Raw genomic sequence first — 27936 nt, forward strand, 5'->3', positions numbered from 1 at the left:
ATTCTTTAAAAGCAAATAAAAGACTTCTCGACATAAGTCTACCACAAAGAAGTAGGTTAGAGACGGGTGAGGTCGACCGATTCATGTTAAAATTGCAGACAAATCATTTAATATATTTTCTCTGTCTTTAACTTGCATATGTACAACAAAACTAATACAATAAGAAGGTTGTCATTAGGCTTGTAAGTTTATTATATCAGGAGCTAAGTAAAATGGACAGGCTTCTAGATTTATACTAAACCTTTGTTTTGTAAAAACAAGTATCAGTTTCCATTAAAATGGAAAAAAAACCACATCGCACGATAAAACTATAAAGTTTAGCAGATATTGAGAAAATGCTTGCTCTCTCTCTCTCTCTTGGTTCTGAAAGCAAGCAATTTGGCGCCTCAAGGCTTATCAAAGACAAAGGGTGTTACGAAAGAAAGGAACTTGTTCGGTTAAGACAAGAGAACCTCTATATCTATGGTCGATTAAAGACTACAATTTCGACCACATTTCAAACGAGACCAGTGTTAGGGTCTGCCAAACTACCAGCCATGCTTCTTCAAGAAGTCTCTGGTTCTCTTCCTACCTCGAGTGAATACTATTACTATGCAGGCGAGCACCCACGGAGGAAAGGTCCCAATGGAGATGTTGTTCTTGATCCACGCTGGAGGGTCTTTCAATAAAAACGTTATTAAGAGCGTAACAATCACGACTCCAAGAATGATTCTTGTGATGGGTTTGATCAGGGAATCCTGAAAACAATAAGTGTTCAAAGAAATAATGTCATCAAATGCATCACAGATTTAAAGCTGCATGTTTTAGCTTTTTTCTTTCTTCTTCTTATAACCATGGTATCTAAAGACTTTCTTTTACTCAATCAAATTCAGAGTACCATTCTAGTTACGACATGCGTCTTGTAAATCTATGATTCAGAGGTGTGTACTTCCAAGAAGTTGTTTATTTACAGTACGAATATAACCTCTACCTAAAGCTAAGGTTATATGAGACACGGAATGGTCCGAATCCACGTAAATTGAAATTCCAGTGCAATTGAAGAGTAGAGAAGCTTAAGAAAGTCTAGACTATAGCTGACATGTATAATAAGGTCTCATGGGCACAACCAAAAGAAAATCATAAAGCTTAAATGAATGCAGAAAGTGTCGAGTAATTCTACTATTCATGAAGATGAAGAACAGGTAAAAGAGACAAAAAGCAGCTATTCCTCAACCTTGCGTTCAGAGAAGGTCCAGCTGATGCAAAGCAACACTTTTACCGTGATGTCGTTTCTCTTTAGCAGTTGTAATCAACATTCACATAGCACAATTCACCACAATTTCAACACACTTCATTCAAAAATCAGTTGGGAACTATGACTAAGCTATGGAGATCGTTCTCTTTCTTAATTCCTCTTGCGTAAGTCAAATTCAAAATCAAAACAATTATAAGATTCAAGAGGATTACCTGAGGTTCACCATCGATGTAGATGACGGCACCATCCCTGTAAGGCAGCACAGACCGGCCATTCCTAGGATGAAATCGGATCGGAACAGCACGACCTTTCTCGACGTTGAAAGCGAAGATTGATTTGAGACCATATTTCTCAAGAATAGGCCTAACCTCGAGCTGATCCTGCTCATAACCGCCGAGATTTGACTTGAACACATCGATCGGACCTTTTCCACTCTTATACAAATGGATCTCCACTTCCGGCACCTTCGCCGCCGCGGCATTCGATCTCAGTTCACCGTCAGTTTGAGGCTCTTCGAGCAACGGAGTAGTCTCTTCAATCTCTTGCTGTGGATCTCTCTCCTTCTCGTTCTCCGTCATCGATGACATGACTAACGACGTTTCACCGGTCCGATCAGTTTTTTTTTTGGTTATATCAATAAGAAAGCAAAATAAAATATTCCCGTAAAACGCTGTCGTTTGGCTGGTCAAAACTGATTGTTGAAGTTTGGGCCTCAATATTGGCCTAATGGGTATGATAGACTATTTATCAATTTGGTTAGACGGTTTACCATCAGTTGTTAATTCACGGCGGAATAGATTTCTCCGGCGAACAGAGGTTGAAGAAAAATGGAGGCAGCTTTGGGACTTCTGAGGAGAATGCCGCCGAAGCAGTCGGAGACGGCTCTCTCTGCACTTCTAAGCCTCATTCCTCAGCATTCTTCTGATCTTCTCTCTCAAGTCGATCTCCCTCTTCAGGTATTTCTCTTTCTCGAGATTTGAAATGTGGTTGTTTATCTCCTAAGGTTTGTTTGGGTTTGGAGAATCACAAGGCCTTAGTTATATAGTTTCAGCGAGATTAGGATGATCTGATAGGTTTGTAGCTCGGTTGATTATCTTTATGTAGTCTGAATGAGCATCTGAGTAAATTAGACATCTGTTAACCTCTTCTGGGTCTAATTCAATGGTTTCCTAGTTATTTTGTAGAAAGAAATGTAAGTTCTTTGTCATGTTTGATGACGGTGAATGAGTATCCATGTATTGCAACAGGTGTTACGTGATATTGAAAGTGGGAAAGATTTCATCTTGTGTGAGTACAATAGAGATGCAGATTCCTACAGGTACTTTTTTGCTCTATCTCATATTCTCATTGTGTTGTGTGTAGAGAATAAATTCACTCGTGCTACATTTTAGGTTTTGCATACTTAAAAATGTTGGATGGTTTTGGTTGGTGCTCGGAAAGTGGGATCTGGTGAAAAGAAATAAGTTATTGGATTAATGATTCTTTGATAATTAGGTCCCTGCACTACTTTCTATTCATAGCTAAATTGCTAATTGTTGTTCTTGTACATTGTTACTTTTTCAGGTCACCTTGGTCAAATAAATACCTTCCTCCACTAGATGATGCTCTTTACCCATCGTCAGAATTGAGAAAGCTCGAAGTTGAAGCTAACGATATCTTTGCAATCTATCGTGACCAGTGAGGTTCTTCACCTACCTCGTTCAACTTTTTGAAACTAATTTGATAGGCGATAAAGTTATCTGAATTGGAGACACAGTTAGCATCTGATCCTAAACAAGGCTTCTGTACTCATTGTGGAGATCCATTCACTCTTCTGTTAAAATACAAATTAAAAAAATTTCATGGCTTATTCATATATCATATGTGGCATTCCATGCTTTTAATTCTACATGGCTCCTGAGGTTCGCATAATCGACTTGGAGAAAGTATCTATCAGATTGGAGACTGAAAACACTTGTAAAGTTACCCAATAGACACCTGTGCTGATCAGTTTTCTTTTCCAGGTATTATGAAGGTGGTATATCTTCAGTCTACATGTGGGAGGATGATAATGAAGGCTTTGTGGCATGTTTCCTTATTAAGAAAGGTATTTTCCTTCTGTAGAGTTCAATAACACCGAAGGTTAGGCAATGCAAACTCTTTACCTGAGCTGTTCTGCTTTTTGGTTCTTGAAGATGGGTCAAAGTCAGGTCATGGTCGGAGGGGATGCCTGGAGGAAGGAGCATGGGATGCCATACATGTTATACAGGTGACTCTCTTAATATACCTATACATACCACTCCCAAGTGCCTTTTGCGTTATAAATGTTGGCCATATTGTAATACATACTGCCTACACTTGCAACTATATTATAATTTCCTGGCAATGAGACTTCATATTTCTAATTCCCTGAGGTTCAAAATCTAGGTTGGTCCAGAGGAGGAAGAAATGGCACAGTATTGCTTAACAAGTACTATCATGCTCTCTCTAGCCACAGATGATGAGTCCTCAGGCAAATTTGGCTTATCTGGATCAATTAGAAGACAAGTAAGTATTACTGTATTAGCTTCTATTGAATACATGTCTTCATAGACAAATAGCTCCTAGTAGGAGTCTAGGAATAGTGATTCAATGGTGGAATACCAAATCTCTCGAAAAGAATAACATTATTCTGCTACTGTTGAAATTAGATGAAAATGGAGCTAGCAGTAGCTGAGGGACATCTGTGCAATATGGGGAGAATGATTGAAGAATTGGAAGGCAAACTGAGAAACTCACTTGATCAGGTTCTACCCCCAATCCCGTACTAATTCCCCAAACTCTTTCTACTTATGCAACCTCCAGATAAGCTATGTGGTTGCTTAAATTACCGGAATTTGGATTGCTTAGTTATATGCTATGTGGTTGCTTACTTTACCCGCACTCGGATTGCTTAGTTAGTTAATATCAAGGTTACAGTTCTGTGATCTATCATCTCATAAGTCAATCTAGTATGTTGGTCCAAAGTTTGATAGTTTGTTTTGGTGACACCGCAGGTTTACTTTGGGAAGACAAGAGAAATGGTTTGCACATTGCGTCCACCAGCTGAGATAGTACAGATGAGATTACCTGACACCTGATGCTCTCCTCCCGTCACTTTATATTAGAACATCTCATATCTTCGATTGTTTTGTTATGTTTGATTATTCTGATTTCAAACGCTTCCCCCTAGTGTTATGTGTGTATGCCTCTTACTTGGTAGTGTTTTCTCTGACTTCATCATCAATCATGTATAACCATCTTTTTCCATAGATATGCAACAATGATACGTTTTTTTAAGGTAGTTTAAAAACTGTAGAATGAATATAAGAAACAATGATAAACTCACAAAGAACACAAAATAAATCACAATTGATCATTTTGTTGTAATGCATTACTAGTAATGAAGATATATTGAGTAACTCACAAGGAACCAAAACTGGGTGATTGGGGACTTAAGAAGCTGTTGAAACAAGACTCCTCTGTCAACGGTGAGGATAGGGGACAGCTTTTCCGGTGCTCTTCCTCTCGAGGCTGTGAAGCCTCAAGTTATCCAATGGACGGCTTATTCAACTGATTAACTCCAGCATGAACCTATAATAAATACAGAAAAAAAATTATTTTATTTCGATTTTTATTTTTTCTCGCAATATATATTTTTCTGCCGTCGCAAAATTTGTAAAGTTTCCATTTATTGTTTTCCTTTTTCCCTTTTCCCTTTAATTTGTTGTGAAAAAATAAATATATTCTCTCTTGGCTTAATAATTAGTAATCTCATTCATTCATTCGTGTTTAATTCTTCTTACAAGGCAAAAACTGAAAACAATAAGGCAAGTCCTAAACCGTGGTCGAATACGAAAAAGATCTCTCTGTCTGAGAGTTTCACGGAACTCCCTGGTTCGAATTCAATTGAAAAAAAACTCGTTCTAAAGAACCCGTTTCTATTTAGGAAAGGAAGAAGATGAAGCCGCGCTTCACCTTCTTCTTCGTTATCTTCTGTTGAATTCAATGGCTTCATCATCCCAACGTCGCTGCGTTTTTGGTAACTTACTCTTCTTCTTCTCCTATCACTCTGCAATTCTCTTTGATTTTGGATTCAATTAGTTTAATTTTTTTGTTTTGTTTGTCTAATTTAGTTGGGAACATTCCTTACGACGCAACCGAGGAACAACTCAGAGAAATTTGTGGAGAAGTTGGACCTGTAGTCTCGTTTAGGTCAGTTTATTGTTCAATTCGGGTCTATTTGTTTTAGGGTTTTGTTAAAGGAATCACCTTTCTTCCAAACGAAACAGAGGAGCCTTATATAAACTATGCTGTTTTGCTTTGTTGGTTCAGATTAGTTACCGATAGAGAAACTGGTAAACCAAAAGGCTACGGCTTTTGTGAGTATAAGGACGAAGAAACGGCATTGAGTGCTCGTCGTAATCTTCAGAGTTACGAAATCAATGGCCGTCAGTTAAGAGTTGATTTTGCCGAGAATGACAAAGGAACTGACAAAACCCGTGATCAGGTTAGGTTACTCCTCTCTTAACTTCTTTATTTGTTGGATGGTTTATAACTACTGAAGTTTTCATTCTCATGATGTTATAACTAAAGATGGTAACTTTGGATTTTAGGGTCAAGGAGGAACTGGTTTGCCTGCTACTACTGGTATGTTTTGTTTCAGTCTCTGAGACTTTAATGACCACAGTTTTCTTAAGATAAAAAAGACTTATCTTTGTTTTCCTTTCTTTTGGCTGTTTAATGACAGAATCTCAAAAGCAGATTGGAGGGCCTGGAGAGTCGAATATGCATCAGCCTGTCGGTCTCCACCTTGCTATGACTGCTGCATCTGTTATGGCGGGTGCGCTAGGTGGTCCACAGGTCGGTTCACAATTTACACAAAGTACTCTGCAGGTTCCAGCTAGTGATCCCCTGACTCTTCATCTTGCCAAGATGTCTAGAAGTCAGCTTACTGAAATTATATCGTCCATTAAGGTGTGTATCTTGAATATCATTGTTTCTTACTTTTTATTTTTGGTGCAAAGTTATACTATTGGAAGCGAGTTGTTTAATATGATTGTGTTCTCTTAATGGTCAGTTAATGGCTACACAGAATAAGGAACAAGCTCGACAGTTGTTGGTTTCAAGACCACAGTTGCTAAAATCTGTTTTCCTGGTAATAACTCTTCTCCTGATTATGCAAATTGTTTGACTCGTGCAAAATAGTTGTTGGTGATTCATGGGAACTAGGAGGGAACAATCTGTTTTATTTCTCTGTAGATATTGTGCTCTTGATATATATATGCTATACACTTTTATGTTTTTTTTACATTCCCATCTAATGTGTCATGAGTTGAACCATATTCTGACCTTCATTGCCCCCTCAACTAGCTGAGAAATGTCTCTACCAGGGTGTTTTATTGTTTTAGCATCTCTTATTTTTTTCATTATTGAAAAATATTTCTTATGACACTATGATCCTTACACCATCTTTTGAACCTGTACTTTGTCTACTGTTGTAGGCGCAGATAATGCTTGGGATTGTGAGTCCACAAGTGGTAAGTGTTCCATCTTATTGAACAGTTTATGCTTATTCATTCTCTATCTGTCATGTCTGAAGAGGACTCTTGTCATTCCTGAATTATGCAGTTGCAGACGCCAAATATTGTTCAAGCCCCAAGTCATATGACAGGGTCTTCAATTCAAGACACGCAATCATCTGGTCAAAACCTTTTACCGCCACTGGCACAAAGGCCGCAGCAGCTAAGTCGCCCTCCTCATAGTCAGCTTCCCGTTCAACAGTCTTCTAAACAACCTTTTAGTCAGATTCCACAACTAGTAGCACAACCAGGTCCTTCTTCTGTGAATCCTCCTTCTAGATCTCAAGTTAAAGGTCTCAACGAAACCGCTCCATTCCAACGCCAGCAAGTGGTTCCAGCTTCCACCAGCATAGGTTATAGTAGTCAGACCTCAGTTCCAAATAATGCTATCCAGCCATCTCAAGTACCTCGCCAAGCATTAACAAATTCTGTGATGCAGGTGAGTTTCCACAATACCTTCCTTTTTAGAGAATGAAGCCAAGGTGATATAAATTTAGTTCAAAAGTCTTTGCATAGCTTAGCATCATGGCATATAAATGTTTACTTTGTGTATCAATCACATTCTTTCTTTTATTTGTCTTTTTGGATTTTTCTGTGAAGATAACTTCTCGTCTGTGTTTATTTACATTACAGCAAGGTGGGCAATCTGTATCATTAAATTATGGCAAAAGAATAAACGAGGGTCCTCATCAATCAATGAACAGACCATTGAAGATGATGAAAGTGGAGGATAGGAGAACCACTTCACTCCCTGGAGGTCATGCATCTAATTCTATGCTTCCGAATCAAGTACAAGCTCCCCAGGTATTATCAATCACATAATTTGGAATCGCTCAGAAATGCCTCGAATGAAATCTATTAACCTGCAAATATTTACCCCATGATTTATTCTCTTTATCCAGGCACATATATCACCTGATGTTCAGTCAACACTGCTCCAGCAAGTAATGAACCTTACGCCAGAACAGCTGAGATTGCTGACGCCAGAGCAACAGCAAGAGGTCTTAAAGCTGCAACAAGCGCTCAAGCAAGACCATATGATGCAGCCTTCATAGCTATGAGGTAGTTGTCTTCTAATATCATGAACCTTCTCAATTCTCCTTTTTTTTTTTGTTAGTATGTTGTTTACATTGTTTTGCGATCTGATCTGATTCTCGTCTCGGTTTCACCTCTCTTCTATACACAGGGGAAAGCAGCTCGGTTGGTCAATTTCATTGCAGAGATCAAAAGGGTTTTTTTTCTGATGCAACTGACCATAGAAAGAAGAAGGCTCTCTCACCTGAATTGAGGCGAGTGATTGTACGATTAGTGTAGCATTTATTTGTGCTGAGTTTGTCTTATAGAAGAACCATTCAGCCATCAAAATATAAAAGGAAAGAGAAAGTTATAAGTTCAAAAGTCTCAGAATAACTGTGTTCGTCTCTTCTTTTCTGCTACTGTCTTTATTTCCTGCATTAACACACAACTCTCCTTCGTTGGTTTTAATCCCGTGGCCCCTGGTTTGGTCACTGGTGAAGATTTTAGTATTTCGTCAATAAACATTTTATTTTCTCACTACACAAAATTTTCGTTTAGGATTTACAAATATTCGAGGAAAAATAATTAAGGTGGATTAAAACGAGAATTAAGATTATTTTATTTGATGCTTTTGTTCAAGGGATCATTCTCATAAAATGTATTAGAAAGAATTACTTAAACATAGCACAATTGTTGGTTTATTGTATAAACAATAAAATCATTCGGATCAATGGTTTTTGGACATCAAAGGAATATCCTACGAATGGTTCTAGCGAAAGCCCGAGACGCCAATCTTCCAACCAAGTCACCTGGCAACTGAAGCAACCTCTGTTGCGACTCCTGTGGAAGCTGCCACATTCATGCAAACGCCCAACAAATAAGTTCAATTAGTCTCGAATCATAAAATTAATATAAAACTGTAACTGATTAGTAAAAAGTTGAGTTCAGATTTGCAGTAGAAAAAATGTAAGGGATTAGTAAAATTGATTTCAGATTTGCAACATCAATTGTTACCTCAGGTAAGATGGAGAGAATAGGAAGCATCTCTTGTGCTGATGGAAGCTGAGACATGACGAGTGATGCTTCGTCTACAGGTGTGAGGGCCTCACCATATTTGCTAATCGCTTTTACTTGCTGTGAGTTTGTTGCGTAAACCTTTAAGATAAAGTTAGTCGAAGAACATTTAATCTACTTTACACAAATCAGAAGAGACGAGGAATTTGTTACCGTGCTTACGCTTCCGACCTTTTGCATCCCTGAGAACAATGAGATGAGTCGATAGAAGGTTCTAAGGTTTGTCATGTCTTCTTCTGACAATGAACTCAATCCCCTTGAACCAGAAAATGTGAAGGACTCTAAAGTTGCCAATCCAAATGCATCAAGACCCTGTTGATAAGACAGACCAATGCTTTTGATCAACAACGAATTCTATGTAATACGTGTCAAGCCAGTCAGTATGTTGGACAACCCTTCGATTAAACTGTTTTCCTCACAATTGATTGAACAGCTAATCAGAAAATTGATTGCTCACCTTGGCGAATTCTCGAAGAAGGATTTCTCTTACAAAAGAACCCTGTTTAACGTTTCAAGAGTTTAAGTAATTGTAACATAAGTTTAATAATTCATAGTACAAAAACTACCACTTCATTTTAATTATATATACCTGTTCCGTGAAAGTAAAAGCAAGCATTTGCTTCATGGCGACATTAGAATCTGTGCCCACCACTGGTTTCTGAACTAATGCCGTCTCTGTCCTAAGAGACTGAAGAAAATAGATGTGGAGAATAAACTAAATGCTATTCTTTGTTATTTAAACAGAAAAATCCTATAACACCCAAGCTATTCAGTTCCCAAATCATCATGCAAATTTCACAGTTTTTCGTCGGCTTTTAGGCCGTCTAGTTGTATGATTATTCAGCTGTTTACTGACTAACGTACCATTGAACACCACATAGCCCATTAACCCAAAGACACAAAACAACAAGGAAACTGATGCGCTAATGTACAACAGACATTGGCACTATAAACGATGAACAAACAAAAAGAATTCAGTGCATTTTGTAACGAAAAAGGGATTAAAAATTAATCTCACCTCAGAAAGAAGAGACTCAAGACGGTCAATTCGGAAAACACCTTCCTGGCAGAGACACATATTTAAAAGATAGCAAATTCAGGAAGAAACATAAAGCGAAATGAGGGTGACCAATTTGATTGGACAAGATAGTTTGGTACCTCATACAAAAGATTTTGCAGAGAGATTTTCAGCTGTGGAGAGCTGTCAGTCAGAATCTTTCTAGCAATCCAAGGGTATGTACTGCCTAAAACCTTGTAGTTTGGGCTTATACCGATGGCAATGCCCTCCAAAACAGCAAGGCTGGTGAATCAAAGATGAAAAGCCAAAAATTATGTGGATGCTGCCTCAGTAGACAATGTCTAATCGCATATACGCTGTGCATGAGAGTACATGTCGAATAATTGAATAAAGCATTTAAGGCATAACCAGTTGGACATACAATCTTGTGCAAAAGCTCTGAGCATTGTCTATGTTTATATAAACAATACGTATCTAGATTACTTAAGTTTGAGAAATCTCAACAGCTTAAAACAAGAACGTTCATCATCCAGTGACGCGGTTAATAAAGTGAAAAACAAGATTGAGTACCTGCGGATAACTAGAGAAAAATAGGGGGGTATTCTGAATTTGAATCGGTACCTGAAAGTTTGACAATCGAATATCAGCCTCTGATAAGCACAAATTTAGTAGTCTTTCAAATTACTGATATATATTTAATTAAATCATGTAGCACAAATTAGTTGAAGTGTAGTGTCACTACATTGTTTTTCCTAAGTCTCCAAGCAGGTCACCGAAGCTTATATTGCGTACTCCTCTAGAGATTGCATCTTGAAAAACATCTGTATACAAAAAGGAAGGCAATGTTTCAGAACAAAACAGCCAAAACTTTCAACACAAACAAGTACCTGCATAATAACACGGTTTTCTAAACAAAAAGTAAAACGAACCAGTTAAAGCCTTTGTCACAGCGCTCTTTTCTGCTGTTGGCGGAAGAAGCCTATAGAAGTTTTGCAGATAAGATTAGGAAATGTCGACAATTGAAAGTTCATATTCAGATAGACACCAATGACCAAAATACCCCAGAGTTACGAAGTCTGTAGCCAGCGCTTTGAAGTCACGATTTACGAGATGAAGACATGCTTCCATGAATCCATCACGTAATTCTGGCCTAAAGTCCCCCATCATACCAAAATCTGCAGCACAATAAAAGTTCAAGAAGTTATAAACAAAAGATACTTCTTGGGTCAGTAAAGTCTGTAGTTAATTTGTAGACATCAAACAAAGTATATATAAGAAAATAAGATATCCAGAGAGGCAGCAAAAGTCTCAGTCGTATCTGCAGTGATAGATTATCACAAGCGTATAACACGTAATCATCGAAAAATAGAAAAACCGTTGAGCGCAAAAGTACATAGGTTTTCATGTTTCTGGTTAATTTACTTTATGATCAGATAGATTGACTGAAACACAAGTAAAATTGAACTTTAACCAAAGCATCAGTGACCTGTCTTTATTCTTTGAACAGAAAGCATGTATACAATAGCATTATCTGGAATTCTGGACCATGGAGTGCAGCATGAGAACACATAACATTGATATCAAGATCGACAAATACCTAAGTATGCAAGTTGTCCATCATACGTGCGAAGAAAATTTCCAGGGTGGGGATCGGCATGGTAAAATCCGTACTCCAGAAGTTGATTAAAAGAACAGTAAACGCCAACCTCAACTAAATACAGATCATTAACTTCATTAAGCTTCTGACCCTGCAATGATACAGAAAGTATAATGCACAAAATTATTGTGTGCTTAAGAAATATAAAATTCCTTTGACAGAAGAAACATATACAACTCTTTGGCGCAAACCAGATAAATGATTTTTTTTTTTTAATTGCGAACGTTGGGGTTCATACCTCCACCCACTCCATTACAAGAACTTTGCTGGTACTGTACTCTGTGTACATCTTTGGAACCAAGACATCTTTGATGCCACCATACAACTTCCTGTTCAAGCATACGGAATGTTACTTTAGGGAATCCCTTATAGAAGATTTGGCCATTTAATGAGCTAATAAGGTTGTAGACAAAAATATCATGTTGTCCAAGTACCATGCTTAAGAAAGAAACTACATGATCTATAGCTCAGATGAATTATTTACATTGTGAGACAAAAATATCATGTTGTCCAGGTACTAGCAAAATACTACATGACCTATAGCTCAGATAAATTATTTACAATGTCAAAGCCATAACATATATAAGAGATCAACAAGGACGGACAAGACTCAAACCTTAGCAGGATTACCTAAATTTTATTCCGTTTTGGGCTTCATTCAAGTAATCCATCTCCTGCATTCAATGTGATTTACCTGTATTCAATATAAAGCTCTAAGATATTCCTCGAACAAGATTCAAATGCAACAACTACTCCAGCTAAATGATCGTTAGCATCTATCCATTTTTCACACGATACGTAGTTATAAATGAAATTTTATATTTTTCAGCATAACCTTAAACCTTTAAAAAGTTCCTACGGAACAGAAAACAATCTGACCCTCTTTTTTTGTCAATGACAGAGAAGAGAAGCATCAAGAACTTCCCAACTTTATCACGCAAAATATACTCTATAAATTAAAATTGAAATGTCTACTCAAAACATAGAAACCTACTTGTGTAAGACCGTAAGAGTGTATCCTTTACCTTAAACAGACTTGTTGCCCATTCATCAACAACTGCCTGCAAATAAAATTTCACTTTTTAGCATTGGAACGAAGCATCAGTACACTCTAATTAATTTAGGCTTCCATTTTATTATCAGAAACAGAGTGAGAATCAAAGTTATTCAGAAAAATTATACTAAAACCCTCTGAAATGGATTCTAGGGATAGTTTAACACATTTCAAATGTTCTTCTGCATACGTAGGAAATTTTTGAAGTTTAAGTAATGTTGACATAAGACATTAATTAACAGTTTAAACAAAGGCACCAATTTGAACAAGTTTCATGTCACCTCGAGATCGGAGTTGAATCTTCCAGCTTTTTTAATTAAACCAGCTATATATCGCAGAATTAGTGTGTCCAAAGCAATAGCAGCTCGTACACCTGGCCGCTGCACTTTGACAGCAACAACATTTCCAGTTCTACGGAGCCTAGCTTGATATACCTGAAACGAGGACCAGGATAAGTTCAAAAATTTAGGAGAAGCTCTCATTCATAGATTGGAAATAAGACACTAGCATTAGGATAAGCTTTAGACCATCAAGAGCATGCTTCCCACGTACCTGTCCAAGGGACGCTGCAGCTACAGGCTCAGGAGAAATCTCAGAGAAAAGCTCGTCTATAGGAAGGCCAAGTTCATCCTCAATCATCTTGAAAGCAACTTCGGTTGAAAACGGTGTGATTTGATCTTGTAGCAGGGAGAGTTCATCCAAATATATAGGGGGTATCAAATCCTAATGATAATATAAACTAGTTCAAAAGTCATATCTTAACAGTAAATAACAATCACAAAGCTTTAGAAAATGAGAATGAACAATGTTACTAGAGCCTGAAGAATACAGAATGGTAAGCTTACAGGACGAGATGAAACAGCTTGAGCGATTTTGACATATGCCTAAAACAAGTTCAAGACATTAAAAAAAAAAAAAAACCCATTACATCTTAACACCGTAAGAGAGAACAACAGTGGCATTGAGCAATTTGATGAAACCTCAAAGAAAGAAAGATATAAACCATACCGGACCTAGCTCCACCAGCAATTTCCTAAGCTCCGCAGCTCGTACCTAATTATACCAATTCGTAAATAAATCAAAACGAAGCATTAGAATAATTAAAGGGATCACTGAAATGAAATTGGAGTAAGACCTTGAACATCTGCTCAGACCGGTCCAAAGCCTCATCAGCTAAGCGAAGCCCAAACCAGTACCCAAACGTAGTCCCAATCTGAGCTAATCTACGAAGCAGAATCAGAGGCTTCCTCTTATACATCCCGTCTATCCTAAGAAAATTATACTCCGACAGAGAATCAGCCTCATCGGCGCTGAGACTGAATAAATAACCGGATTTACTCGTGAAGGTATCCACATCTCTAGACGTCGCGGATGATACAACGGCGCCGGAGCTCCCTCTTCGCGGCGGCCAAGACGGTGATGGTGAAATCAGCAGACTGGGATTGGCGGGAAATGAAAAAATTGGTAGAGATGAAGGAAGCAGAAGCATCTCTTCAAATAACTAGAGATTTATCTTCTTATTTTTTGGTTCTTCGCCGATCGTTCTTGGGTTTTTGAAATATCTATCATGCAGGTTTATTCCAAAAATGGTTAATAATATGGTTTCTCTATTTTTCCGGTCACACATTCTTTATACTACTTCGTCACCTTCTCCACTCTCGACATTTTCGGATTTTCTGTGTCACACAAATGGCACCAATTTTTTCTATTTTATCTTTTATTATTTGTTTACACAAACAAATATATTAAATTCAGTCCAATCGTTTATTTAAGTTAAATATTGGATTGTTTGCTAAACAAACAGATACAAAAATATTTATCTTGTCTTAATCAAAACCAATCTCTAAAAATATTTTTTTTTACATCAAATTTCAAGTGAACATTATCCACGGATAATGTAGCATATGCGTATTTCCAACACTTTTGCAATTTCTTAAACTTTTCATTATTTTTTTTGAATCTTTTAACAACAATTTCTAAACTTTGAATAGATGATGTTTTTTTTGTTTTGGTTACATCTCAAACTTTATACTTCTTATTTTCCAAAATTAAAATACTACATGTTTTGTTTAAAAAAAAAAAAAAGATTACACGTCTAGTGAACGACCCAGAAAGCATGATAATAGTGTTATACGATAGATGCGTTTTAAGCACCAGATTATTAGCGTTTGCGTTTAATATGCAAGAAAAGGAAAAAAACAACAGCTGGCTAAAAAAAAAAGGAAAAATCAAACCGGCGACGCGAAAGATTTAAGCGTTTCCGAACTTTCCATTAGAGCGACGAGACGAGACGAGACGAGACTCGTTCCGGAGATTTAAAGCGTTGTATCTCTTCCACCTGATCTGCGTTCAACACCACTCTTTCCAGGATCTTCAGTACCAGCTAAGGAACGACGAAGTCATTGAAGTTGAAGAATTCGCATATTTGGCTCTCGATTTTGCTCAATGACTTCTTCGGTTGCGTTCATTGCCCCTATTACGCTTCTGTTTTCAGATCTCTTGATTCTCCTGTGCTGTTAATGTAATTGTTTCGTAGTCCTCAATACTGAGTTTCTTTGTTTTTTTTTGTTTGGCAGATACGAGCTTAATTTGGGATCGGAGTTCTTTAAATAAGGTGATCTAGCGAAGATGATGGTCGAGGATCTTGGTGTGGAAGCCAAGGAAGCGGCTGTGCGGGAGGTTGCGAAGCTCTTACCGTTGCCTGAACTTTTGCAGTCTATTTCTTCAATTAAGGCCGATTACATCGCTCGTCAACAGGTTTGTTGTTCTTGCTTTGAATTGGAATTTGGAACTTATTTGGCTTTAGAATATCTCTTGCACTGAGTATCATCACTTCTTTCTGAGCGATGCTGCCTTTGAATTATTAGGTTTTGATTATGTATTATTCTTTTTTAATTTTTTTCAATTTTGCCGGGAGTGTAATGACCTTACTGTTGAAATTTGTAATGAACTTACTGGTGATGCCTGCTTTTTCGATTAGGCGAATGATGCACAGCTCAGTACCATGGTTGCTGAGCAGGTAAAGCTCTAATCTGGCCTTCTTTGTATCCTAATTTGACTTCGACTTGTTTGGGTTTAGATACTAGTTGTTGACAAATTGCAGGTTGAACAAGCTCAAGCTGGGTTAGAGTCGCTTTCTTCATCTGAGAAAACCATTTACGAACTGAGGGATAATTTCATTTCTATCGACAAGTATGTTTTTGCTTCACTATTATTTCTTGAAGCTGAGCTACCAACTTTCACATTTGCTTCCTTCTAACTCCACTTTTTGTGCCACAGGCTTTGTCAGGAATGTCAAACTTTGATTGACAATCATGACCAGATAAAGCTGCTGAGTAACGCCAGGAATAATCTAAACAAAACCCTAAAGGTAGATACGCATGACCACGGATTGTAATTCTCAGACAGTTTGTGGTTCAGTGTTGTCTTTCTAAATTGACCTAGAACTTGAGCACTTATTTTATACCATATTCTCTTCTTTTCTAGGATGTAGAGGGTATGATGTCAATTTCTGTTGAAGCTGCGGCGGCTCGGGAGTCTCTGAGTGATGATAAAGAAATCGTTAACACTTATGAGGTAGCATGAGTTCCTTTTCCCATGGATTCCAGACAAATTTTTACTGCGTCACTTTTTTGATAATGAGGAAGTCTCGTGTAAGACATAATATTCTTATTGTCTTCCATAGAGATTAACAGCACTTGATGGTAAACGGAGATTTGCGTTAGCAGCTGCTGGAGAGGAGGTTGGCAGGCTAAGGTTTGTATTTATTACACTCGTTTTCTCACTTTGCTTTTCGTACTTGCATGAAGCAGGCCTGAAAGCTTTAATTCAACAGTTACGGGGCTGCTACGAATGAAAAATAAGTCTCTGTGCTTAAGTAAATGAGCAGTACATGGAGCTGTTGCTCTTTTGATAGTGTCTATGATGATTTGATCCTGCCTCTGGACTGTCATTTCTTTTACATGATCATGCACACCAATTTCTGAAGAGTTGTTTGATGGGTTCAGGGAGTATTTTGAAGATGTTGATAGAACATGGGAAACATTCGAGAAGACACTATGGGGTCATGTTTCCAACTATTACAAACTTTCTAAAGAAAGGTATTTTGAGTAAAATACATGGTTATGCTCGACCTCTCTGTATAATTCCAATTTTTATATCTCTACTGCCTTGTATTAGTATAATGATTCTTGCTGGATTTTTGATAAGAGTGAGGCTAGGATGTTAGATCAAAAAGAAAGTAATGTGAAAAGATAAGAGGGACATAGTTGGACTGTACCAGTTATTCGGTGGTTAGATCTGAGCAATTATATATGACAAGAAATAGTTTATGTAATGATAATACATAGTTCATGTGATGCGCTGTTCTTTGTTTCATGTTATTAGCTAGACCTTGGGGATTTTATGTTTGGAGTTTGCTCCATGTAGAAATAAGATATTCATTATTTTTAAGCTTTTAATTATACTTTCAGTTTATCAAATGTTACATATCCTTTTAGTTTATTTTAAAATTACTGATGTATCTCTTTGTTCTGCAGTCCACAAACGCTGGTTCGTGCTTTGAGGTATGATCCTCTTTAGAGACATTCTTCTCTTTTGTCCGTGGCATTTATTCCCCAAAATTTATTACTTTATTATTTTAAAGTAGTTTTGTTGGAAGCCAAAAACTATTTTAATAAGCAAAGAGGATTGTGTATATATTTCCTGGTGATTAGCATCAAGATCAGTTTAAATTGGTATCGTAGGATAGAGAAATTATTGTGTTACCGTGTAACAATTTTTAGACAAGCAAACTGTTTCTTTTTTACTTTCATGCAACATGCATTGAAAAATCCATGGTCCATGAATTTTATATTAGCAGTAGATGTTACCTAAACAGGGGATGATGTCTCCTATTCATGGGGACAGGAGTAGAGTTCTTTTTAAGTGACTGACTAACTGAATTCTGGTAGTAACTTACAATGGTTTCTTCTATCAAAGGGTTGTTGAGATGCAAGAAATTCTTGACCAACAACTTGCTGAAGAAGCAGCAGAGGCTGAGGGAGAAGGTGCGATGGCATCTGTAGCAAATCCTCGAAGGCCTGGCAAGTGAGTCTGATACTTTTTGTTCGTATTTTCCTTGATTTGTTGTGTCAGCTGTTATTGAATACTCTTTCACTTTTTAACTGTGGCTTTAACTAAGATAATATTTCCATTGGTCTAGTCTCCTGAAAAGCTATGTTTTTATTTATTGAAGTCTCATTTATGACATACTGACATGTCTTATATTTGTTCTGCTGAATCTAGGAAATCTACGACAATGTCAGCATCGTCAAAGGGTCTTGCTCAACAAAAGTTAAAAGTCCAAGGGAAAGGCTACAAGGACAAATGCTACGAGCAAATTAGAAAGGCAGTCGAAAATCGATTCAACAGGCTTTTGACGGTGGGACTTTCACTTTAAAATTTGATGTGGTTGCATAGCTAAAAGTAATATATGTTTCTCTGTGTGGTCATCCTAACACTGAACTATTGACCAGCTTGTATTTGAAGATCTAAAGGCAGCCTTGGAGGAAGCTAGAACGGTTTGTGTGACTGATTCCCTTGCTTGCATACACTTCTTCGTTATTTTTTATTTTCTGGAAATCCGTTGAAATCGTACTCAACTATCTGATAGATTTTTGTTTCTTCTAGGCGTTTCAGTAGATCTTCTATGATTGACTGAATAAGTTTTTATTTTAAATGAATATGGTTGATGATCTAATATGTTACTGTTCTGTTGCAAACGTTCCAAATTGACTGACCATCTTATATTGCTGTTCCTGTTCCATAAACGTTATTCACCATTGCTGTCTCTTCTATCGTCCACAGTTATAATGATTACTGTTAACCTCGTTTTCTTCTGTTATCTTTCTCATATATTGCATTATTGACTGGGGTTTTCACTTTCTTTGTATTGTTTGTGTTTGACGACTAGATTGGAGAAGAACTTGGAGATATTTATGACTATGTGGCTCCTTGTTTTCCTCCGAGGTTTTTTCCTATCCCAACTTCATCTATTTTCCTCTAGAAGAATGAAAAGATTACAGCTGAAATTAATTCCTATTCCCCCAAGGAAAAAAGGTCTTCTTAACAATCTCCCTTGTTGGCAGATACGAGATATTTCAGCTTATGGTGAACCTGTATACCGAGAGGTTCATACAAATGCTCAGATTGCTCAGTGACAGGGCAAACGATCTGACAAATATAGAAATTTTAAAGGTTTGTAAAGCTTGATTGTTAGTAGTGTTCTACCATGTTGTATCGCAACTCAGTCTTTGTAAATTTTGCTTTTGGTGCTTTGTCTCTGTGTGTTCTGGCCAAATATCAAGGACCTTTTTAATCAACCATGCATGATATTTAAGTAAATGTCAAGGTAGTGTGAGTTATGAGACAGGGAACACCCAAAAAAAAAAAAAAAGGGGTAAATATTATGTGACTGCCTCTTTTTGTCTCATCAACATGCCTCATTCTTTTTACGTGCATTTTGTTTCCTATAGAGGTGATGTATTTGTCCATTTCTTTTGGATCTTGCTAGGTGACTGGTTGGGTAGTAGAGTACCAAGAAAACCTGATTGCACTTGGTGTTGATGATTCACTAGCACAAGTGTGTTCTGAGAGTGGTTCAATGGATCCTCTAATGAATGCATATGTCGAAAGAATGCAAGCTACAACGAAGGTAATGACATGCATGCTTGACCTGCTCTGCTAGTTTTTTATGTTGTAAGTTTTATAGTTCTTTTTGCTAAACTTTAGTTGCCTAATCCTCTTTGGTTTCAGAAATGGTACATGAATATCCTTGAAGCGGATAAGGTGCAACCACCTAAAAAAACAGAGGAAGGAAAATTATACACACCGGCGGCTGTAGATTTATTCAGAATACTTGGAGAACAAGTGCAAATTGTCAGAGATAATAGCACCGATGTTATGTTGTACAGGATTGCTTTAGCTATTATCCAGGCAAGTCAGAGAGGTTGCAACGACATGTTTTGGTTTCCCCTAATTTCTATGTTCGGCTATAAACTGAAATAGGTTTTAGTTGAAAATATTTCATATCCATACTCAGACTATTTTATCGACTATATTACTCAGGGGTTTTTAATTGGTATCTAGGACTCGTGAAAGTTAATGTTGGAGACTTTACCCGTTCCCCAGCAAAAAAAATTATATCTCACCCGTCCAATTCCATTTACCCCTTTTTTCTCTTTTCTACTTTTTTCTCTTCATTGTGTTTTAAGCTGATTGCAAATTTCCTGCAATAGTAGGTCCTTCATTGTTGTCTAACTTTTATACTTCAAAATTTTGTAAGGTTAGTAGCGTAGTGTATGTTCTATATTTTGATTCATACTGTGGATTACTTCAGGTTATGATTGATTTCCAAGCAGCTGAAAAGAAGAGAGTTGAAGAACCTGCTTCTGATATTGGTCTGGAACCTCTATGCGCTATGGTATGTCAAAAGATATGACTCTTTCGATGGCACTATTACCATTCTCCCAGTTTCCGGCTAATATTTATATTTGTTAATATTATCTACAGATAAACAACAACCTTCGCTGCTATGACCTTGCCATGGAATTGAGTAATAGCACTTTAGAAGCTCTTCCACAGAATTATGCGGAGCAGGTAATCCATCTGTCAGTTGTTTAGCTCAATTTTCTTGAGATTTATTCTTTTGACAAGAATTGTCAAATTCCACTGCATCATTTCCACTCTCAGTCCCTCTATACGCCTTCACGTTTATATCCACATGCTTCTTGTTTGCATGTTTGGAAAATGCTTCTCTAATGTGGTGTTTATGTCAGGTGAATTTTGAAGACACTTGCAAAGGTTTCTTGGAGGTGGCTAAGGTTTGTCGAAGATTCCTTTTTCCCAGATGGCTGTTGAGATGAAAATTTAACTTGAGCTTGCGATCTTTAAAAGGAAAATCTATGGGACCTCCTACATACATATCCCATATTATTATTTGATTTCAGGAAGCAGTGCATCAAACAGTTCGCGTTATCTTTGAGGATCCAGGAGTTCAGGAATTACTTGTCAAGCTTTACCAGAAAGGTACCTACCATTCTGATGGACTAATCTATTACCTTTGTTAATGTGTGAATGGAGGCAGTCGTTGCCACCTCCTTGATACTTTTACTACTGGTTTTCAATGATTTTTATTAGATACAGACTATTCTCATCTGCATTGATTTTCAACATTTCGTGTCATGTTATAGTTCAGTTCTTTATAACATAATCATTTAAGAATCAAGTTACACTCGTTCCTTCATGTTATATCTACCTTTCCTCCTAAAACAGCACTTTGGATCTTATTTCTCAGTGAGATAGCATATTTACTTGATTCACGTTCTTTATTTTTTAGCTCCTATGACTTTGTTCTTAACTTTGCTGTGTACTTTATAGAATGGAGCGAGGGACAGGTCACGGAGTATCTTGTTGCAACGTTTGGTGATTATTTCACAGATGTGAAAATGTAAGTTCTTTATGTCCCCGTTTGTGTAACAGAACTTGAATTGTCACAATGGTCTTTAGCGATGAATGGTGATGCAGGTATGTCGAAGAAAGATCATTTAGAAGATTTGTTGAAGCTTGTCTAGAAGAAACAGTCGTTGTTTATGTTGATCATCTCCTAACACAGGTTTTCCCATCTATTCTCTGGTATTTTACATTATATATTTTGTCAGCATACATGCAGACTGAATTTTGGGAGTGAACGCATGTAATTCCAGAAAAACTACATCAAGGAAGAAACTATTGAACGGATGAGGCTGGACGAAGAGGTTCTTATGGATTTCTTTAGGGAGTATATAAGTGCATCTGTAAGTTGGTTTAGGCACTTAACTCGTTTTGACCTGAATAATGTCATCTTTTTCATTTAAGTAGAGCTTATTATAGCCACTGGGATTGTGTTACAGAAAGTGGAGAGCAGAATCAGGATAATGAGCGATCTGAGAGAACTTGCATCCGCAGAGAGTCTGGATGCATTTACCCTCGTGTACTCAAACATTCTTGAGCACCAGCCTGACTGCCCGGTAAAAATTATATAAAATTAATAAAGCCTACTATTTGTTCAACAAGATCACTCTTGATTTTAAAAGATCAACTCATGTGCTCTAATATATGATACACAGGCTGAGGTTGTGGAGAAGCTTGTTGGACTGCGTGAAGGTATACCACGGAAAGACACAAAAGAGGTAAACACCAAAACTCTTTTTAAGAATGTAATTTTCTTAGGACATCACAGGTTAGTTTGGTAGCGAATCACATGGATTTTCATACCACAGTTACGACACTCTAATTGTGGTACAAAACAGTAAGAGTTTGACTGAAAAGGAAACTTTCTTAATTGGAAAATGGTAACAGGTGGTACAAGAGTGCAGAGAAATATATGAGAACACTCTTGTAGATGGTAATCCTCCGAAGACAGGCTTTGTATTCCCGAGAGTCAAGTGCTTAGCTGCTTCCAAAGGATCTATGTGGCGAAAACTCACTTAGATCAAATGAGAGTTTTTATGATCGGTAAAACAGCATTCAGCGTTTGCTCTCCCCGCCCCACACTACTGTTTTTTTGTTTGTTAGGATGATATTATGTTTCTACTCCAAATGATGGCGTTTGCGTCCGTGTCTTCTTTTTTTTGCATTGGTATCTTTCCTCTCTGTAAATTCTCTCTTTTCTCTTCTTCTTTAAATTTTTTTTTTCTTTCTTTTTTTGGTTTTTTACCTGGTTTTGAAAAGTTGAAAAGTTGAAAAGTTCGGTTGCCACTTGCAGTAGAATGTTATTCCGTTGTATTACTTAATCAAGTTCTATTGTTTTATTTTAATCTTGATAAATTCTTCTTCCAAAATGTGTTTCATTTTATAACATAGGATCCCTACTTAGTTTGAGCATTACATCTGGTTCGTGAAATCTTTTGAATTTGAAGCATCTTCTTTTTACATTGTGAATCTGACAAAATGTGGGGGATTAGAAAAGAAATTGTAAATTTCACTCATTGCATACCAGCTGATTTTAACCACTAACAATATAAATAATTATAACAGCTGATCTTGGAAAAAATTGTTTTATAAAAAGACTGTATCCTTTGCGTTTTTTACTTTTTAAAAAAATTGGTTCTAGAAACCTTTTAATCATAATGAAAATAAAGAGTCCACCACATGGGGTAAGCATAATGTGTGATATATATATAGGTAAAGAAATGTATCAGCTTTTTTTTTTAGTATTTTACTTTCTACACTAGTCGATGTACTTATTGAATGGGGCAAAGTATTGGAAGAAAAGTTTTGTTTTAAAAGAAAAAACGAATAGGAAGACAAGTTTCTGTTAAATTGTATTTGAGTGAAACAGTAGTAGAGTCATATCGAGCATGCCACAGTGGAACTTGGCCAAATTTTCGTCTTTGCCCGTCTATCTCTACAGTTTATTCCACCCAAATATTTTGACAAAGAAAACTCAAAACATAGAAAAGGCTTGTTTCAATTTCATCTATGCAAAAGTTACATTTGACCATAGTTAGAAATAAAAACCTAATGTTTTGGTGGTATGAGATTCTCCACGTGATTAAAAACTCCTTTATCCAATATTTTAACTTTAGTTACATAAAATTGGAGGAGTTTATACACGAATCTTACTTGCATTAATAAATAACAAAAGGTTATTAAAAAACATTGATAACAAAAGTGACCCCATAACCCCATATATAGCTTTGACCAGGAGAAAGCCTTAAAGAGCTTTCAACTACTTCACAACAACAACAAAAAAAAACATAACGTGACGTCCCTTTCGCAACGAACCAACCATCTCTCTCCCGCGAACCCGTTTCTTCTCTTTTTTTTTGGACTGCCAAAAAAACACGGGCAGCTCCGTCCCGGTCAGCTTATATTACTCGTCTTCCTCCTCATCCTCTACACTACTACTGCATGCCCTCATAAATATATATAAAAAGCCCGTTGAGAGATCTTTCAAATACATATTATTAAAAATAAAAATAAAAATTATTTATTTATTAAATAAGAAATTATTTTTTAAGAGAGGAAAAGAGAAAGAAAAAAAAAGAAGAGGAATGAACAAACAACACTAATCATAGTTTCTCTGGCAGGCTTTGTTGTTGCGGCTTCATAACAATTTTTCTTGTAAAGCTCTTTTGTTATTATTACTTCGCGTAGATTTTTTTTTTCTTTTTTTTAAAAAAAGTTTATTATTTTTTCTCTTATTCAACTTTTTGTTTAGCAGTAAGAGAGAGAGAGAGTGTGTGTGTGTTGTACTCTGTGATTGAGAAAAGACGACGACGAGAACGCCGGAGAATTAGGATTTTTTCTTTCTTATCTTATTTTATTTTACTCAATGTTTGTTTACTGCTAAATGGGTTTCTTCGATAAAGTTGGGATTTTGTATTGAGTTTCGTCTCTGTTAAGTGCTGTTAATGGTCAGAATTTTTTTAGAGGTTAGGGTTTCTCGGATCTGATGAGATTAAACCACGATTTGGAAATTAGCATTGTTGTTTCCAAATGAAGATGATTCGTGTGGTCTTCATCTTGCTTTCGCTGATCTTCCTTCCGCATCATTCACTCTGGCTTGCTTCTGCTAATTTAGAAGGTTTGTGGTTTTTACTCAATGCTCAGCTTCGATTACTTTCTCGATTCTTTGTTATTTTGGGGGAGGTGAATCGCTTTTTTTGTAGTGTCTCCATTTTTGAATTTGAAAATGCTTTTTCATGTTTATGTTTTTTTTTTCTTTTTTTTTTTTGTGTTTTGGACTTACACAAGTTCTTTGTATGCTCTGAAAAAATTGTTCTTCTTTGTATGTTTTAGATTTAGTGGCCATTGGCCAGTACTGTGAATCCACTGTTTTGCTTTCTTTTTTTCAGATCACTTATACCAAGTTTCTTCTTTTCATATCAGCTTTATAAGTTGAAAAAGGCTTCTTCTTTGGATTGATTAGCTGGGTATGTGATCTTTATTTGAGATTTGTTTGATCGTGTCTGTAACAGCTTTGAAGCTTGTATTGTTTGTGCTGGGTCTTGAAACTATTTACGGCTTAATATTTGAGTTGTTGATCCAAATACTCTCTGGAAGACTTGATTTGTTTTTAATCTATATCGAATTTGTTTAATTACTAGTCTCTAATCTCAGATAGACCTGTTTCATTAGTTCTCTTGATAATTGTTACTCAAAACATGGATTTGTCTTTCTTGTTCCAGGTGATGCCTTGCATACTTTAAGGGTCACTTTAGTTGATCCGAACAATGTCTTGCAGAGCTGGGATCCCACGCTTGTGAATCCTTGCACCTGGTTCCACGTCACCTGCAACAACGAGAACAGTGTCATTAGAGTGTAAAGCTTCCTACCAATCTCTCTCGTTTAACTTTGAAACTCACTGTGGTTTCCGACATTTTTTGTTTATTTTGTCAACTACAGTGATTTGGGAAATGCAGAGTTGTCTGGCCATTTAGTTCCGGAGCTTGGTGTCCTCAAGAATTTGCAGTATTTGTAAGTTGCATTTAAGCATATGATGTTTTAACATAACAAATCCGAAGATCTGACAAGATAACTTTTGTAATCAAAATCTTTTTAAAAAGTTTCTTATTTTTCTTACAGGGAGCTTTACAGTAACAACATAACTGGCCCGATTCCTAGTAATCTTGGAAACCTGACAAACTTAGTAAGCTTGGATCTTTACTTGAACAGCTTCACTGGTCCCATCCCCGAATCCTTGGGGAAGCTTTCAAAGCTGAGGTTTCTGTGAGTACAGTTTCTTTACCAGCTCAGTTACAGTCTTGTTTCATCTTCGGCTTGGTCCCAATATTTGACTCGTTGCTGAAAATTTTTACTTGCAAGAATAGCCGGCTTAACAACAACAGTCTAACAGGGTCAATTCCCATGTCACTGACTAATATCACTACTCTTCAAGTATTGTGAGTTCTCCCATCAATTTTCACTTGTCTACTCCATTCTCCTCTCTTTTGAGTTAATTAACTTAATCTTGATGAATGTAATACAGAGATCTATCAAATAACCGACTCTCTGGTTCGGTTCCTGACAACGGCTCCTTCTCACTCTTCACACCCATCAGGTTATATTTCGATCTTTTTCCAGTTATATGAGTTGTTGTGTCAATATCTGAACTTACTGGCAACTGAGATTCTCATTTCTTTGTGTAGTTTTGCTAATAACTTAGACCTATGTGGACCTGTTACAAGTCACCCATGTCCTGGATCTCCCCCATTTTCTCCTCCGCCACCTTTTATTCCACCACCACCAGTTTCCACTCCAAGTAAGCCGCCTCTTTTCAGTTTACATTATAGGATACAGAAGATGAAACTTTGCTTATCTATCTATCCGTTTTCTCATGTATCCAGCTTGCCAATAAACAAATTGATATTGTTTTGGCTTAGCATTTTGATGCGTCTAATCTGATTTTAGGTGGGTATGGTATAACTGGAGCAATAGCTGGTGGAGTTGCTGCAGGTGCTGCATTACTGTTTGCTGCTCCTGCAATAGCCTTTGCTTGGTGGCGACGAAGAAAGCCACTAGATATTTTCTTCGACGTGCCTGGTAAGTTTATTATTTGCACTAGATTCTGTTAAGTTATTTGATTTTTAAACAGTTTGTAGCCAGCAATTTGCTTTACCATAAAGTATTGAAATAACTGTTGATGAGCCATTATTATTTGAGTTGCAAACTTATTTTGAGTAAAATCTCAACTGCAAAATCTCTATGCAGCCGAAGAAGATCCAGAGGTTCATCTGGGACAGCTCAAGAGGTTTTCTTTGCGGGAGCTACAAGTGGCGAGCGACGGGTTTAGTAACAAAAATATTCTGGGCAGAGGTGGGTTCGGTAAAGTATACAAGGGACGTTTGGCAGACGGAACTCTTGTTGCTGTCAAGAGACTGAAGGAAGAGCGAACACCAGGTGGAGAGCTCCAGTTTCAGACAGAAGTAGAAATGATAAGTATGGCAGTTCATCGAAACCTCTTAAGATTAAGAGGTTTCTGTATGACACCGACCGAGAGATTGCTTGTTTATCCTTACATGGCCAACGGAAGCGTTGCTTCGTGTCTCAGAGGTAAACAATAAACATTATGTGCTCTCTCTCAATTGAATTCATCTTTGAAGAGAAGCTTTTTTATGTTTTCCTTGATGGTAACATATATTTTGTTTACACAAATGATACAGAGAGGCCACCGTCACAGCCTCCACTTGATTGGCCAACGCGGAAGAGAATCGCTTTAGGCTCAGCTCGTGGTTTGTCTTACCTACACGATCACTGTGATCCGAAAATCATTCACCGTGATGTAAAAGCAGCAAACATCCTCTTAGACGAAGAATTCGAAGCGGTTGTTGGAGATTTCGGGCTGGCGAAGCTAATGGACTACAAAGATACTCACGTGACAACAGCAGTCCGTGGGACAATCGGTCACATCGCTCCTGAATATCTCTCCACGGGGAAATCTTCAGAGAAAACTGACGTTTTCGGTTACGGCATCATGCTTCTAGAACTTATCACAGGACAAAGAGCTTTTGATCTAGCTCGGCTCGCAAACGATGACGACGTCATGTTGCTTGACTGGGTAATAATAACATTAAAAACAAAACTTTCATGTGATCCCAACAAAAGCACTGAAACTGAAATCTAATAGTATATCTGAAATAAATACTTGCTTGTTTTGTTGTTTTAGGTGAAAGGATTGTTGAAGGAGAAGAAGCTAGAGATGTTGGTGGATCCAGATCTTCAAACAAACTACGAGGAGAGAGAGCTGGAACAGGTGATACAAGTGGCGTTGCTTTGCACGCAAGGATCACCAATGGAAAGACCAAAGATGTCTGAAGTTGTAAGGATGCTTGAAGGAGATGGGCTTGCGGAGAAATGGGACGAATGGCAAAAAGTTGAGATTTTGAGGGAAGAGATTGATATGAGTCCTAATCCTAACTCTGATTGGATCCTTGATTCTACTTACAATTTGCACGCTGTTGAGTTATCTGGTCCACGGTAACTTCAAACAAATATATTATTGAACAATATTAAAAAAAAAAAAAAAAATTACTAAGGTAGGTAGTTTTGTTCTTTTTACCCGTAAGTTTTTGTTTTTCTTCTAATGAATATGAATTTAGTATTCAAGGATTTGTGATTTTGTGCTACGGTTCGATATAATGAAAAAATGTAATTTGATCTAAAGATTTATGTAAGATTATTGTATATCTATACTCTATAGTATGAACTATGATCACTAATGATAAGTGTGTATCCAAAATTATGAACGACCTCGTTTCATGATTTTTTGGATATAATCGT

The 27936-nt window shown here is 37.0% G+C and overlaps 6 protein-coding genes across 8 annotated transcripts; 4 read left to right on the top strand and 2 right to left on the bottom strand.

Moving 5' to 3' along the window:
• Positions 1-204: 204 nt before the first annotated feature.
• Positions 205-1855, bottom strand: LOC17895528. Its single transcript, XM_006302793.2, has 2 exons — positions 1447-1855; positions 205-737 (listed from the first exon to the last, which is right to left on the bottom strand). The coding sequence occupies exons 1-2, from the start codon at positions 1819-1821 to the stop codon at positions 528-530; spliced, it is 585 nt and encodes a 194-aa protein (XP_006302855.1). The 5' UTR covers positions 1822-1855; the 3' UTR covers positions 205-527.
• Positions 1856-2010: 155 nt separating this feature from the next.
• LOC17896485 (probable F-actin-capping protein subunit beta) lies at positions 2011-4535 on the top strand. Of its 2 annotated transcripts, XM_023787863.1 has the most exons (9): positions 2011-2190; positions 2482-2552; positions 2626-2697; positions 2798-2911; positions 3238-3320; positions 3409-3482; positions 3641-3760; positions 3904-3999; positions 4249-4535. In XM_023787863.1, exons 1-9 carry the CDS (start codon positions 2062-2064, stop codon positions 4330-4332), a joined length of 843 nt encoding a protein of 280 aa, XP_023643631.1. In that variant the 5' UTR covers positions 2011-2061; the 3' UTR covers positions 4333-4535. The 2 variants fall into 2 exon arrangements, with proteins under 2 accessions (XP_023643631.1, XP_006302717.1); XM_006302655.2 differs by lacking the exon at positions 2626-2697 and having other exon boundaries at positions 2012-2190.
• A 434-nt stretch (positions 4536-4969) lies between these two features.
• Positions 4970-8354, top strand: LOC17895407 (cleavage stimulating factor 64). The gene is made up of 11 exons (XM_006301391.2): positions 4970-5273; positions 5368-5446; positions 5567-5741; positions 5848-5881; positions 5982-6208; positions 6312-6389; positions 6736-6771; positions 6863-7252; positions 7447-7617; positions 7716-7875; positions 8000-8354. Exons 1-10 carry the CDS (start codon positions 5240-5242, stop codon positions 7866-7868), a joined length of 1377 nt encoding a protein of 458 aa, XP_006301453.1. The 5' UTR covers positions 4970-5239; the 3' UTR covers positions 7869-7875; positions 8000-8354.
• A 71-nt stretch (positions 8355-8425) lies between these two features.
• Positions 8426-14304, bottom strand: LOC17894123 (uncharacterized aarF domain-containing protein kinase At1g71810, chloroplastic). 2 transcript variants are annotated; one of them, XM_006300742.2, is made up of 20 exons: positions 13769-14304; positions 13642-13686; positions 13479-13517; positions 13186-13356; positions 12915-13067; positions 12605-12640; positions 12210-12253; positions 11818-11908; positions 11520-11670; positions 10983-11097; positions 10852-10901; positions 10665-10743; positions 10493-10543; positions 10063-10204; positions 9923-9967; positions 9494-9592; positions 9362-9403; positions 9058-9216; positions 8845-8964; positions 8426-8679 (listed from the first exon to the last, which is right to left on the bottom strand). In XM_006300742.2, exons 1-20 carry the CDS (start codon positions 14120-14122, stop codon positions 8575-8577), a joined length of 2091 nt encoding a protein of 696 aa, XP_006300804.1. In that variant the 5' UTR covers positions 14123-14304; the 3' UTR covers positions 8426-8574. The 2 variants fall into 2 exon arrangements, with proteins under 2 accessions (XP_006300804.1, XP_023643004.1); XM_023787236.1 differs by having other exon boundaries at positions 8845-8985.
• Positions 14305-14834: 530 nt separating this feature from the next.
• LOC17895077 (exocyst complex component SEC6) lies at positions 14835-22486 on the top strand. Its single transcript, XM_006300715.2, has 26 exons — positions 14835-15090; positions 15210-15390; positions 15614-15652; positions 15737-15825; positions 15913-16003; positions 16120-16209; positions 16319-16389; positions 16641-16733; positions 17172-17198; positions 17614-17721; positions 17920-18055; positions 18150-18194; positions 18587-18642; positions 18762-18870; positions 19187-19327; positions 19429-19608; positions 20012-20095; positions 20185-20271; positions 20451-20495; positions 20622-20700; positions 21052-21121; positions 21199-21286; positions 21378-21467; positions 21564-21680; positions 21780-21842; positions 22012-22486. The coding sequence occupies exons 2-26, from the start codon at positions 15262-15264 to the stop codon at positions 22141-22143; spliced, it is 2259 nt and encodes a 752-aa protein (XP_006300777.1). The 5' UTR covers positions 14835-15090; positions 15210-15261; the 3' UTR covers positions 22144-22486.
• A 1249-nt stretch (positions 22487-23735) lies between these two features.
• LOC17894187 (somatic embryogenesis receptor kinase 1) lies at positions 23736-27819 on the top strand. Its single transcript, XM_006300817.2, has 11 exons — positions 23736-24241; positions 24846-24978; positions 25063-25134; positions 25243-25386; positions 25488-25559; positions 25646-25717; positions 25806-25918; positions 26068-26199; positions 26368-26709; positions 26820-27214; positions 27323-27819. The coding sequence occupies exons 1-11, from the start codon at positions 24154-24156 to the stop codon at positions 27635-27637; spliced, it is 1878 nt and encodes a 625-aa protein (XP_006300879.1). The 5' UTR covers positions 23736-24153; the 3' UTR covers positions 27638-27819.
• The last annotated feature ends 117 nt before the right edge of the window (positions 27820-27936 follow it).

This window comes from Capsella rubella, unplaced genomic scaffold (assembly GCF_000375325.1).
Source record: "Capsella rubella cultivar Monte Gargano unplaced genomic scaffold, Caprub1_0 scaffold_2, whole genome shotgun sequence".
Taxonomy (NCBI): Eukaryota; Viridiplantae; Streptophyta; class Magnoliopsida; order Brassicales; family Brassicaceae; genus Capsella; species Capsella rubella.

Excerpts from the sequence above, each read along its gene's own strand:
- LOC17896485 (XM_023787863.1), top strand. The coding sequence starts at position 2,062 with ATGGAGGCAGCTTTGGGACTTCTGAGGAGAATGCCGCCGAAGCAGTCG. Across the intron at positions 2,912-3,237 it reads TTTGCAATCTATCGTGACCA|GTATTATGAAGGTGGTATAT; the intron begins GTGAGGTTCTTC and ends TTTCTTTTCCAG. Across the intron at positions 4,000-4,248 it reads TGAGAAACTCACTTGATCAG|GTTTACTTTGGGAAGACAAG; the intron begins GTTCTACCCCCA and ends GTGACACCGCAG.
- LOC17894123 (XM_023787236.1), bottom strand. The coding sequence starts at position 14,122 with ATGCTTCTGCTTCCTTCATCTCTACCAATTTTTTCATTTCCCGCCAAT. Across the intron at positions 13,518-13,641 it reads TGCTGGTGGAGCTAGGTCCG|GCATATGTCAAAATCGCTCA; the intron begins GTATGGTTTATA and ends AACTTGTTTTAG. Across the intron at positions 10,205-10,492 it reads TTTTCTCTAGTTATCCGCAG|CCTTGCTGTTTTGGAGGGCA; the intron begins GTACTCAATCTT and ends TTGATTCACCAG.
- LOC17895528 (XM_006302793.2), bottom strand. The coding sequence starts at position 1,821 with ATGTCATCGATGACGGAGAACGAGAAGGAGAGAGATCCACAGCAAGAG. Across the intron at positions 738-1,446 it reads ACATCGATGGTGAACCTCAG|GATTCCCTGATCAAACCCAT; the intron begins GTAATCCTCTTG and ends TATTGTTTTCAG.
- LOC17895077 (XM_006300715.2), top strand. The coding sequence starts at position 15,262 with ATGATGGTCGAGGATCTTGGTGTGGAAGCCAAGGAAGCGGCTGTGCGG. Across the intron at positions 19,609-20,011 it reads TTGCTTTAGCTATTATCCAG|GTTATGATTGATTTCCAAGC; the intron begins GCAAGTCAGAGA and ends GGATTACTTCAG. Across the intron at positions 20,701-21,051 it reads TGTCAAGCTTTACCAGAAAG|AATGGAGCGAGGGACAGGTC; the intron begins GTACCTACCATT and ends TGTACTTTATAG.
- LOC17895407 (XM_006301391.2), top strand. The coding sequence starts at position 5,240 with ATGGCTTCATCATCCCAACGTCGCTGCGTTTTTG. Across the intron at positions 7,253-7,446 it reads TAACAAATTCTGTGATGCAG|CAAGGTGGGCAATCTGTATC; the intron begins GTGAGTTTCCAC and ends TTTACATTACAG. Across the intron at positions 7,618-7,715 it reads ATCAAGTACAAGCTCCCCAG|GCACATATATCACCTGATGT; the intron begins GTATTATCAATC and ends CTCTTTATCCAG.
- LOC17894187 (XM_006300817.2), top strand. The coding sequence starts at position 24,154 with ATGAAGATGATTCGTGTGGTCTTCATCTTGCTTTCGCTGATCTTCCTT. Across the intron at positions 25,135-25,242 it reads CTCAAGAATTTGCAGTATTT|GGAGCTTTACAGTAACAACA; the intron begins GTAAGTTGCATT and ends TTTTTCTTACAG. Across the intron at positions 25,718-25,805 it reads TCACTCTTCACACCCATCAG|TTTTGCTAATAACTTAGACC; the intron begins GTTATATTTCGA and ends TTCTTTGTGTAG.